We start from the raw sequence: 13706 nt of genomic DNA on the forward strand, positions 1-13706 counted from the left end.
CTTGACTTTTCTGTTGACCTTGACTTGGGTTGTCTGTTGACCTTGACTTGGATTGTCTGTTGACCTGGATTGTCTGTTGCCCTTGAACTGGATTGTCTGTTGCCCTTGACCTGGATTGTCTATTGCCCTTGACCTGGGTTGTCTGTTGACCTTGACTTGGGTTGTCTGTTGACCTTGACTTGGGTTGTCTGTTGACCTTGACTTGGATTGTCTGTTGACCTGGATTGTCTGTTGCCCTTGACCTGGATTGTCTGTTGCCCTTGACCTGAATCATCTTTTCTCCCAGATGCTTGCCCTCTCTGTGTTTGATACCATCATCTCCATGGACAGACAGCATGCATGGCTGAACTTCCTGTGTGGGCGTGGCTACCTCCAGCACCTAGTGGACTCCGTGGCATCAGAGGACGATGGTCAGCTACTGGCCATACTCTCACCTCAGCCTGCCAATCTTCGTGCTCTCTACATATTTCACTCTAAAATGGTACATCTACCTCTACATATTTCACTCTAAAATGGTACATCTACCTCTACATATTTCACTCTAAAATGGTACATCTACCTCTACATATTTCACTCTAAAATGGTACATCTACCTCTACATATTTCACTCTAAAATGGTACATCTACCTCTACATATTTCACTCTAAAATGGTACATCTACCTCTACATATTTCACTCTAAAATGGTACATCTACCTCTACATATTTCACTCTAAAATGGTACATCTACCTCTACATATTTCACTCTAAAATGGTACATCTACCTCTACATATTTCACTCTAAAATGGTACATCTACCTCTACATATTTCACTCTAAAATGGTACATCTACCTCTACATATTTCACTCTAAAATGGTACATCTACCTCTACATATTTCACTCTAAAATGGTTCATCTACCTCTACATATTTCACTCTAAAATGGTACATCTACCTCTACATATTTCACTCTAAAATGGTACATCTACCTCTACATATTTCACTCTAAAATGGTACATCTACCTCTACATATTTCACTCTAAAATGGTACATCTACCTCTACATATTTCACTCTAAAATGGTACATCTACCTCTACATATTTCACTCTAAAATGGTACATCTACCTCTACATATTTCACTCTAAAATGGTACATCTACCTCTACATATTTCACTCTAAAATGGTACATCTACCTCTACATATTTCACTCTAAAATGGTACATCTACCTCTACATATTTCACTCTAAAATGGTACATCTACCTCTACATATTTCACTCTAAAATGGTACATCTACCTCTACATATTTCACTCTAAAATGGTACATCTACCTCTACATATTTCACTCTAAAATGGTACATCTACCTCTACATATTTCACTCTAAAATGGTACATCTACCTCTACATATTTCACTCTAAAATGGTACATCTACCTCTACATATTTCACTCTAAAATGGTACATCTACCTCTACATATTTCACTCTAAAATGGTACATCTACTTCATTATATCATGCCCCTACTATGTTGAAATATTGGACCTGGTTGTGTTTAGCCAGCGACCTGTTTGTGTTTAGCCATTGACCTGGTTGATTTAGCCAGTTAACCTTGTGATTAGCCAGTTAACCTGGTGTTTAGCCTGTAGTTTTGTTTTCCAGTCTTTGTTGACCCGAGTGGCTGAGTCAGTTCAAGGGGCTAGAACACTGCTACACGGAGGAGCTTTAGAGAAACTTGCTGCCTGTTCTGTTCTCAGCCTGCGACCAGAATCAGATGAGTAGGTTTACATTTTACTTCATGAGGAAACTAACTTTATTTTGTCTTACTGAAATTATAGTTGATTCCTTTTTGCGCTTTTTCTATATTGGGCTTTTTCTATATTTTTTTCATTGGGCGGGCAGACACATTAAATGTATGAGCTAATGTTTATAGTGTGTCAGTGGGTGGGACCTCCCGAATGGGGCAGGACACCGTTAAGTTCTCGGTGAATCCTGTTGGTAGGTGAGGTACAGTAAAAGCATTGTGGACATTGAAGATATTTTCTCTCATTTAAAGTTCAATGAGGGTATTATTGGAATGTTCAAAATGCCACAGGACACAGTTTAGTTCCATGAACAAATCTGTTGGTTTGGTAAACTAACCCTTGGGACCATGTTTACAGCGCAAGTCGTATGATAGAGGAGGAAGAGGACCTCCTGCCCAGCCCACTCTCCAGATACCGCTTGCTGCTCTTTGCTGTCCTGCAGTTTTGTCAGGCCTTACTCACATCATTGGGGGGTGAAAATAAGGAGGCAGCTACACAGGTAAACATAGGTAGATCTCACATCATTGGGGGGGGGGAATAAGGAGGCAGGTAAACATAGGTAGACCTCACATCATTGGGGGGTGAAAATAAGGAGGCAGCTACACAGGTAAACATAGGTAGACCTCACATCATTGGGGGGTGAAAATAAGGAGGCAGCTACACAGGTAAACATAGGTAGACCTCACATTATTGGGGGGTGAAAATAAGGAGGCAGCTACACAGGTAAACATAGACCTCACATCATTGGGGGGGGGGGGGGGGTGAAAATAAGGAGGCAGCTACACAGGTAAACATAGGTAGACCTCACATCATTGGGGGGTGAAAATAAGGAGGCAGCTACACAGGTAAACATAGGTAGACCTCACATCATTGGGGGGGGGGGGAATAAGGGGGCAGCTACACAGGTAAACATAGGTAGACCTCACATCATTGGGGTGGGGGAATAAGGGGGCAGCTACACAGGTAAACATAGGTAGACCTCACATCATTGGGGGGTGAAAATAAGGAGGCAGCTACACAGGTAAACATAGGTAGACCTCACATCATTGGGGGGTGAAAATAAGGAGGCAGCTACACAGGTAAACATAGACCTCACATCATTGGGGGGGTGAAAATAAGGAGGCAGCTACACAGGTAAACATAGGTAGACCTCACATCATTGGGGGGTGAAAATAAGGAGGCAGCTACACAGGTAAACATAGGTAGACCTCACATCATTGGGGGGTGAAAATAAGGAGGCAGCTACACAGGTAAACATAGGTAGACCTCACATTATTGGGGGGTGAAAATAAGGAGGCAGCTACACAGGTAAACATAGGTAGACCTCACGTCATTGGGGGGTGAAAATAAGGAGGCAGCTACACAGGTAAACATAGGTAGACCTCACACCATTGGGGGGTGAAAATAAGGAGGCAGCTACACAGGTAAACATAGGTAGACCTCACATCATTGGGGGGTGAAAATAAGGAGGCAGCTACATAGGTAAACATAGGTAGACCTCACATCATTGGGGGGTGAAAATAAGGGGGCAGCTACACAGGTAAACATAGGTAGATCTCACATCATTGGGGGGTGAAAATAAGGAGGCAGCTACACAGGTAAACATAGACCTCACATCATTGGGGGGGGGGGGGGTGAAAATAAGGAGGCAGCCACACTGTTCCCAGTGTTTGATAATATTTTCTCTCTTTAATCATTTGTTTAGCCCAGTCCAAGTTTTAAATCTAGGTCATGCTAAAGCTGCCTTTTTTAGTTGGTTTTTTTTTTTTTTTTGTATTTACTTCTTGGAGTTTTCACATAGGGTTGATTTCATATATTGTATAGAAATTTTTGACATGTTTACTTTGCAAACACAGATTTTAAGTATTCTAATACTAATCCAATCTATGATTGTGGTAGAAAAATTAACATGCTTCAGTTTTCTATGAATAAGAACTCATGAATTAAAAATTTTTTCATTACTGTTCCCAATCCAAGCAGATTTTTTCTGAAAAATATTTTTTTACCACCTATTCTCTGTCTTTCATCTGTTGTGTTTTTGTCATGGATCAAAACTGGCGAGCAAAATTTTGACCACTTCTAAAAAACTGATTCATTTCAAACTTGGCATGTGGGTCAAAACCTGATGACAGTTCAATCTGATATCAAATTTTACTTAAGTGGATGCCAAACTAATTTTAAAGAATTAATTAGTTTCCTTTATAAAGTACCTACTATTTTCTGCGCTATCGTTCGCACATTTTTCCTGATCATTTGTTCTTTTGTATTAAAAATGTTAAAGTACTGAGAAAAAAAATCAGAAAAAATGTTTTAATAACAATCATTTATATAATTATGCACAAAAAGGAACATAAATAATTTTCATGAAATACATTTAATACATGAAATACATTTATTTTTACATTTGCTCTATTGACTTTAAGTGAAAGTTTGGTTATAGTGTGTCAGTTTGTTTGTTCTCCAGGTGATGCTTCTATTGATCTCACATGGAGATGTCATCTCCTCCATATTGAGGAGCTACAAGCCTACACTGAATGAATCCTCTCTCAGGGAACTCAGTCTAACCACAGCAGTTATTGCAAGGGCTAATTACCATAGTAAGTCACTGGCTATAATCAGGGCTAATTACCATAGTAAGTCACTGGCTATAATCAGGGCTAATTACCATAGTAAGTCACTAGCTTTAATCAGGGCTAATTACCATAGTAAGTCACTGGCTATAATCAGGGCTAATTACCATAGTAAGTCACTGGCTATAATCAGGGCTAATTACCATAGTAAGTCACTGGCTATAATCAGGGCTAATTACCATAGTAAGTCACTAGCTTTAATCAGGGCTAATTACCATAGTAAGTCACTGGCTATAATTAGGGCTAATTACCATAGTAAGTCACTGGCTTTAATCAGGGCTAATTACCATAGTAAGTCACTGGCTATGATCAGGGCTAATTACCATAGTAAGTCACTGGCTTTAATTAGGGCTAATTACCATAGTAAGTCACTGGCTTTAATCAGGGCTAATTACCATAGTAAGTCACTGGCTATAATCAGGGCTAATTACCATAGTAAGTAACTGGCTATAATCAGGGCTAATTACCATAGTAAGTCACTGGCTATAATCAGGGCTAATTACCATAGTAAGTCACTGGCTGTAATCAGGGCTAATTACCATAGTAAGTCACTGGCTATAATCAGGGCTAATTACTATAGTAAGTCACTGGCTATAATCAGGGCTAATTACCATAGTAAGTCACTGGCTATAATCAGGGCTAATTACCATAGTAAGTCACTGGCTGTAATCAGGGCTAATTACTATTGGAAGTTTGATCTAGCTGATCTGACATTACTTTTTTTTTTCAGCTGATTTGGGTGCTGACTTACTGGAGCATGATACAGCTAGTATGGAGTTCAAATCCCAACGCATGCGTCTTCAGGTAAACAAACTTGTATTTTCTCTTATGTAGATTTACTCTACTAGCAGACATGTAGATTTACTCTGATTACTAGCAGACATGTAGATTTTCTCTGATTACTAGCAGACATGTAGATTTTCCACTTTTTACTGACACATGTTTGTCTTATTGTCAGCTGAAATTTCACTTTTACCACTGCTGCTATTTAATTTTCTAATTTTTAGCTGGTTATTTTTAGTAACTTACTAGTTTTATTTTAAAATCTCCAGTTTCATAGTTTAGACATGTTTGGAAGTGAAAGGTGGTTATGAAATAACTAAAATAAGATTGGTGTCAAATAAACTGATGCCACTATTTGATTGCAATATGTATCTTGTGACAGGATCAAATGCTGGCTCTACTCCCCCTGTATGCCACACCAGAGAGTTTTATGAAACAGCTGAAGGGACACCTGACTTCACCAAACAGCCTGACTGCCCATGCAGACAGTGAAACAGCTGCGCAGCTTCTGCACCTGTACCTGGAGATAGGCTCAAACCTTACAGCATACTGTCGTAGTCTTATCTCAAACATAGGTGGGTGGTTCAAACTTGGCTGGTTTAACTTGGGTGGTTTAACTTGGTGCATTTAACTTAGTGGGTTTAACTTGGGTGGTTTAACTTGGGTGGTTTAACTTGGGTGGTTTAACTTGGTGGGTTTAACATGGTGGTGGTTTAACTTGGGTGGTTTAACTTGGTGGGTTTAACTTGGGTGGTTTAACTTGGTGCGTTTAACTTGGTGGGTTTTCCCCATGTACCAAAATGTTCTCCCCATGTACTAAAATGTTTTCCCCATGTACCAAAATGTTTTCCCCATGTACCAAAATGTTTTCCCCATGTACCAAAATGTTTTCCCCATGTACTAAAATGTTTTCCCCATGTACCAAAATGTTTTCCCCATGTACCAAAATGTTTTCCCCATGTACCAAAATGTTTTCCCCATGTACTAAAATGTTTTCCCCATGTACCAAAATGTTTTCCCCATGTACTAAAATGTTTTCCCCATGTACCAAAATGTTTTCCCCATGTACCAAAATGTTTTCCCCATGTACCAAAATGTTTTCCCCATGTACTAAAATGTTTTCCCCATGTACCAAAATGTTTTCCCCATGTACTAAAATGTTTTCCCCATGTACCAAAATGTTTTCCCCATGTACTAAAATGTTTTCCCCATGTACCAAAATGTTTTCCCCATGTACTAAAATGTTTTCCCCATGTACCAAAATGTTTTCCCCATGTACTAAAATGTTTTCCCCATGTACCAAAATGTTTTCCCCATGTACCAAAATGTTTTCCCCATGTACCAAAATGTTTTCCCCATGTACCAAAATGTTTTCCCCATGTACTAAAATGTTCTCCCCATGTACCAAAATGTTTTCCTCATGTACTAAAATGTTTTCCCCATGTACCAAAATGTTTTCCTCATGTACTAAAATGTTTTCCTCATGTACTAAAATGTTTTCCTCATGTACTAAAATGTTTTCCCCATGTACCAAAATGTTTTCCCCATGTACTAAAATGTTTTCCCCATGTACCAAAATGTTTTCCCCATGTACCAAAATGTTTTCCTCATGTACTAAAATGTTTTCCCCATGTACCAAAATGTTTTCCCCATGTACTAAAATGTTTTCCCCATGTACCAAAATGTTCTCCAGGGACCAGCAACCTCAGCCAACATCTGCTCTTTGGTCCCAGCTTAGATGAGGTCAACATGCGTGACAGTTCAAGAGTTAATGGTAAGTGAGGTGACAGCTTATCTGGCGGTTAAAGGGTTAATGGTAAGTTAAGTGACAGCTTATCTGACAGTTAAAGGGTTAATGGTAAGTTAAGTGACAGCTTATCTGACAGTTAAAGGGTTAATGGTAAGTTAAGTGACAGCTTATCTGGTGGTTAAAGGGTTAATGGTAAGTTAAGTGACAGCTTATCTGGCGGTTAAAGGGTTAATGGTAAGTTAAGTGACAGCTTATCTGACAGTTAAAGGGTTAATGGTAAGTTAAGTGACAGCTTATCTGGCGGTTAAAGGGTTAATGGTAAGTTAAGTGACAGCTTATCTGGCGGTTAAAGGGTTAATGGTAAGTTAAGTAACAGCTTATCTGACAGTTAAAGGGTTAATGGTAAGTTAAGTGACAGCTTATCTGACAGTTAAAGGGTTAATGGTAAGTTAAGTGACAGCTTATCTGGCGGTTAAAGGGTTAATGGTAAGTTAAGTGACAGCTTATCTGACAGTTAAAGGGTTAATGGTAAGTTAAGTGACAGCTTATCTGGCGGTTAAAGGGTTAATATTAATAGTAAGTTAGGTGACAACTTATCTGACAGTTAAAGGGTTAATAGTAAGTTAGATGACAACTTATCTGACAGTTAAAGGATTAATGGTAAGTTAAGTGACAGCTTATCTGACAGTTAAAGGGTTAATGGTAAGTTAAGTGACAGCTTATCTGGCGGTTAAAGGGTTAATGGTAAGTTAAGTGACAGCTTATCTGGTGGTTAAAGGGTTAATGGTAAGTTAAGTGACAGCTTATCTGACAGTTAAAGGGTTAATGGTAAGTTAAGTGACAGCTTATCTGGTGGTTAAAGGGTTAATGGTAAGTTAAGTGACAGCTTATCTGGCGGTTAAAGGGTTAATGGTAAGTTAAGTGACAGCTTATCTGACAGTTAAAGGGTTAATGGTAAGTTAAGTGACAGCTTATCTGGCGGTTAAAGGGTTAATGGTAAGTTAAGTGACAGCTTATCTGGCGGTTAAAGGGTTAATGGTAAGTTAAGTGACAGCTTATCTGACAGTTAAAGGGTTAATGGTAAGTTAAGTGACAGCTTATCTGACAGTTAAAGGGTTAATGGTAAGTTAAGTGACAGCTTATCTGGCGGTTAAAGGGTTAATGGTAAGTTAAGTGACAGCTTATCTGACAGTTAAAGGGTTAATGGTAAGTTAAGTGACAGCTTATCTGGCGGTTAAAGGGTTAATATTAATAGTAAGTTAGGTGACAACTTATCTGACAGTTAAAGGGTTAATAGTAAGTTAGATGACAACTTATCTGACAGTTAAAGGATTAATGGTAAGTTAAGTGACAGCTTATCTGACAGTTAAAGGGTTAATGGTAAGTTAAGTGACAGCTTATCTGGCGGTTAAAGGGTTAATGGTAAGTTAAGTGACAGCTTATCTGGTGGTTAAAGGGTTAATGGTAAGTTAAGTGACAGCTTATCTGGTGGTTAAAGGGTTAATGGTAAGTTAAGTGACAGCTTATCTGGTGGTTAAAGGGTTAATGGTAAGTTAAGTGACAGCTTATCTGACAGTTAAAGGGTTAATGGTAAGTTAAGTGACAGCTTATCTGACAGTTAAAGGGTTAATGGTAAGTTAAGTGACAGCTTATCTGACAGTTAAAGGGTTAATGGTAAGTTAAGTGACAGCTTATCTGGCGGTTAAAGGGTTAATGGTAAGTTAAGTGACAGCTTATCTGGTGGTTAAAGGGTTAATGGTAAGTTAAGTGACAGCTTATCTGACAGTTAAAGGGTTAATGGTAAGTTGAGTGACCAAATGTTTTTGTTGCAGATGTGACCCTGGGACTGGGCAGAAGGCTGGGGCTGGGTGTGGTCATCCTGTTGCTCCAGCAGAGCACACGTCAGTTCAGCGTGGTGCTGGACGCTCACCACCAGAACGCACAGAAGCTGGCCTCCCTCTCAGAGCTGACTGCTGAAGACCTCAAGCAGGTACATCTGTCATCTTGTACACCACCACATCTGTCACCTTGTACACCACATCTGTCACCTTGTACACCACCACATCTGTCACCTTGTACACCACATCTGTCACCTTGTACACCACATCTGTCACCTTGTACACCACATTTGTCACCTTGTACACCACCACATCTGTCACCTTGTACACCACCACATGTCACCTTGTACACCACATCTGTCACCTTGTACACCACCACATCTGTCACCTTGTACACCACATCTGTCACCTTGTACACCTCCAAAACTGTCACCTTGTACACCACCACATCTGTCACCTTGTACACCACCACATCTGTCACCTTGTACACCACATCTGTCACCTTGTACACCACCACATCTGTCACCTTGTACACCACATCTGTCACCTTGTACACCACCACATCTGTCACCTTGTACACCACATCTGTCACCTTGTACACCACCACATCTGTCACCTTGTACACCACATCTGTCACCTTGTACACCACCACATCTGTCACCTTGTACACCACATCTGTCACCTTGTACACCACATCTGTCACCTTGTACACCACATCTGTCACCTTGTACACCACATCTGTCACCTTGTACACCTCCGAAACTGTCACCTTGTACACCACCACATCTGTCACCTTGTACACCACCACATCTGTCACCTTGTACACCACATCTGTCACCTTGTACACCACATCTGTCACCTTGTACACCACCACATCTGTCACCTTGTACACCACATCTGTCACCTTGTACACCTCCGAAACTGTCACCTTGTACACCACCACATCTGTCACCTTGTACACCACCACATCTGTCACCTTGTACACCACATCTGTCACCTTGTACACCACCACATCTGTCACCTTGTACACCACATCTGTCACCTTGTACACCTCCGAAACTGTCACCTTGTACACCTCCGAAACTGTCACCTTGTACACCACATCTGTCACCTTGTACACCACCACATCTGTCACCTTGTACACCACATCTGTCACCTTGTACACCACCACATCTGTCACCTTGTACACCACCACATCTGTCACCTTGTACACCACATCTGTCACCTTGTACACCACCACATCTGTCACCTTGTACACCACCACATCTGTCACCTTGTACACCACCACATCTGTCACCTTGTACACCACATCTGTCACCTTGTACACCACATCTGTCACCTTGTACACCACATCTGTCACCTTGTACACCACCACATCTGTCACCTTGTACACCACATCTGTCACCTTGTACACCACCACATCTGTCACCTTGTACACCACCACATCTGTCACCTTGTACACCACATCTGTCACCTTGTACACCACCACATCTGTCACCTTGTACACCACCACATCTGTCACCTTGTACACCACCACATCTGTCACCTTGTACACCACCACATCTGTCACCTTGTACACCACCACATCTGTCACCTTGTACACCACATCTGTCACCTTGTACACCACATCTGTCACCTTGTACACCACATCTGTCACCTTGTACACCACATCTGTCACCTTGTACACCACCACATCTGTCACCTTGTACACCACCACATCTGTCACCTTGTACACCACCACATCTGTCACCTTGTACACCACCACATCTGTCACCTTGTACACCACCACATCTGTCACCTTGTACACCACATCTGTCACCTTGTACACCACATCTGTCACCTTGTACACCACATCTGTCACCTTGTACACCACATCTGTCACCTTGTACACCACCACATCTGTCACCTTGTACACCACATCTGTCACCTTGTACACCACCACATCTGTCACCTTGTACACCACCACATCTGTCACCTTGTACACCACATCTGTCACCTTGTACACCACATCTGTCACCTTGTACACCACATCTGTCACCTTGTACACCACCACATCTGTCACCTTGTACACCACCACATCTGTCACCTTGTACACCACCACGTCACCTTGTACACCACATCTGTCACCTTGTACACCACATCTGTCACCTTGTACACCACATCTGTCACCTTGTACACCACATCTGTCACCTTGTACACCACCACATCTGTCACCTTGTACACCACCACATCTGTCACCTTGTACACCACATCTGTCACCTTGTACACCACCACATCTGTCACCTTGTACACCACCACATCTGTCACCTTGTACACCACCACATCTGTCACCTTGTACACCACATCTGTCACCTTGTACACCACATCTGTCACCTTGTACACCACATCTGTCACCTTGTACACCACATCTGTCACCTTGTACACCACATCTGTCACCTTGTACACCACATCTGTCACCTTGTACACCACATCTGTCACCTTGTACACCACATCTGTCACCTTGTACACCACCACATCTGTCACCTTGTACACCACCACATCTGTCACCTTGTACACCACCACATCTGTCACCTTGTACACCACCACATCTGTCATCTTGTACACAAGACACATCTGTCATCTTGTACACCACCACATCTGTCACCTTGTACACCACCACATGTCACCTTGTACACCACATCTGTCACCTTGTACACCACATCTGTCACCTTGTACACCACCACATCTGTCACCTTGTACACCACCACATCTGTCACCTTGTACACCACCACATCTGTCACCTTGTACACCACCACATCTGTCACCTTGTACACCACCACATCTGTCACCTTGTACACCACATCTGTCACCTTGTACACCACCACATCTGTCACCTTGTACACCACATCTGTCACCTTGTACACCACCACATCTGTCACCTTGTACACCACATGTCACCTTGTACACCACATCTGTCACCTTGTACACCACATCTGTCACCTTGTACACCACCACATCTGTCACCTTGTACACCACCACATCTGTCACCTTGTACACCACCACATCTGTCACCTTGTACACCACCACATCTGTCACCTTGTACACCACCACATCTGTCACCTTGTACACCACCACATCTGTCACCTTGTACACCACCACATCTGTCACCTTGTACACCACCACATCTGTCACCTTGTACACCACATCTGTCACCTTGTACACCACCACATCTGTCACCTTGTACACCACCACATCTGTCACCTTGTACACCACCACATCTGTCACCTTGTACACCACCACATCTGTCACCTTGTACACCACCACATCTGTCACCTTGTACACCACCACATCTGTCACCTTGTACACCACATCTGTCACCTTGTACACCACATCTGTCACCTTGTACACCACCACATCTGTCACCTTGTACACCACCACATCTGTCACCTTGTACACCACCACATCTGTCACCTTGTATACCACCACATCTGTCACCTTGTACACCACCACATCTGTCACCTTGTACACCACCACATCTGTCACCTTGTACACCACATCTGTCACCTTGTACACCACCACATCTGTCACCTTGTACACCACATCTGTCACCTTGTACACCACATCTGTCACCTTGTACACCACATCTGTCACCTTGTACACCACCACATCTGTCACCTTGTACACCACATCTGTCACCTTGTACACCACCACATCTGTCACCTTGTACACCACATCTGTCACCTTGTACACCACCACATCTGTCACCTTGTACACCACATCTGTCACCTTGTACACCACATCTGTCACCTTGTACACCACCACATCTGTCACCTTGTACACCACTACATCTGTCACCTTGTACACCACATCTGTCACCTTGTACACCACCACATCTGTCACCTTGTACATCACATCTGTCACCTTGTACACCACATCTGTCACCCTGTACACCACCACATCTGTCACCTTGTACACCACCACATCTGTCACCTTGTACACCACCACATGTCACCTTGTACACCACATCTGTCACCTTGTATACCACATCTGTCACCTTGTACACCACCACATCTGTCACCTTGTACACCACCACATCTGTCACCTTGTACACCACCACATCTGTCACCTTGTACACCACATCTGTCACCTTGTACACCACATCTGTCACCTTGTACACCACATCTGTCACCTTGTACACCACCACATCTGTCACCTTGTACACCACATCTGTCACCTTGTACACCACCACATCTGTCACCTTGTACACCACCACATCTGTCACCTTGTACACCACCACATCTGTCACCTTGTACACCACCACATCTGTCACCTTGTACACCACCACATCTGTCACCTTGTACACCACATCTGTCACCTTGTACACCACATCTGTCACCTTGTACACCACATCTGTCACCTTGTACACCACATCTGTCACCTTGTACACCACCACATCTGTCACCTTGTACACCACCACATCTGTCACCTTGTACACCACATCTGTCACCTTGTACACCACCACATCTGTCACCTTGTACACCACCACATCTGTCACCTTGTACACCACCACATCTGTCACCTTGTACACCACCACATCTGTCACCTTGTACACCACCACATCTGTCACCTTGTACACCACATCTGTCACCTTGTACACCACATCTGTCACCTTGTACACCACATCTGTCACCTTGTACACCACATCTGTCACCTTGTACACCACCACATCTGTCACCTTGTACACCACCACATCTGTCACCTTGTACACCACATCTGTCACCTTGTACACCACCACATCTGTCACCTTGTACACCACATCTGTCACCTTGTACACCACATCTGTCACCTTGTACACCACATCTGTCACCTTGTACACCACATCTGTCACCTTGTACACCACATCTGTCACCTTGTACACCACCACATCTGTCACCTTGTACACCACCACAT

At 42.5% G+C, this 13706-nt stretch overlaps 1 protein-coding gene across 2 annotated transcripts in view; it reads left to right on the top strand.

Moving 5' to 3' along the window:
• The window catches only part of LOC131948695 (nuclear pore complex protein Nup205), a 57944-nt gene that overhangs the window by 35882 nt on the left and 8356 nt on the right, over nt 1-13706 (top strand). For both annotated transcript variants that reach the window (XM_059310359.1, XM_059310360.1), the window contains 8 exons: nt 287-481; nt 1634-1749; nt 2134-2275; nt 4241-4373; nt 5137-5210; nt 5572-5764; nt 6883-6963; nt 8772-8929. In XM_059310359.1, the coding sequence (XP_059166342.1) occupies nt 287-481; nt 1634-1749; nt 2134-2275; nt 4241-4373; nt 5137-5210; nt 5572-5764; nt 6883-6963; nt 8772-8929 (1092 nt within the window). The remainder of the gene's footprint in view (nt 1-286; nt 482-1633; nt 1750-2133; nt 2276-4240; nt 4374-5136; nt 5211-5571; nt 5765-6882; nt 6964-8771; nt 8930-13706) is intronic.

Source organism: Physella acuta, unplaced genomic scaffold (assembly GCF_028476545.2).
Source record: "Physella acuta isolate Inbredline_101_S28 unplaced genomic scaffold, ASM2847654v3 ptg000658l, whole genome shotgun sequence".
Taxonomy (NCBI): Eukaryota; Metazoa; Mollusca; class Gastropoda; family Physidae; genus Physella; species Physella acuta.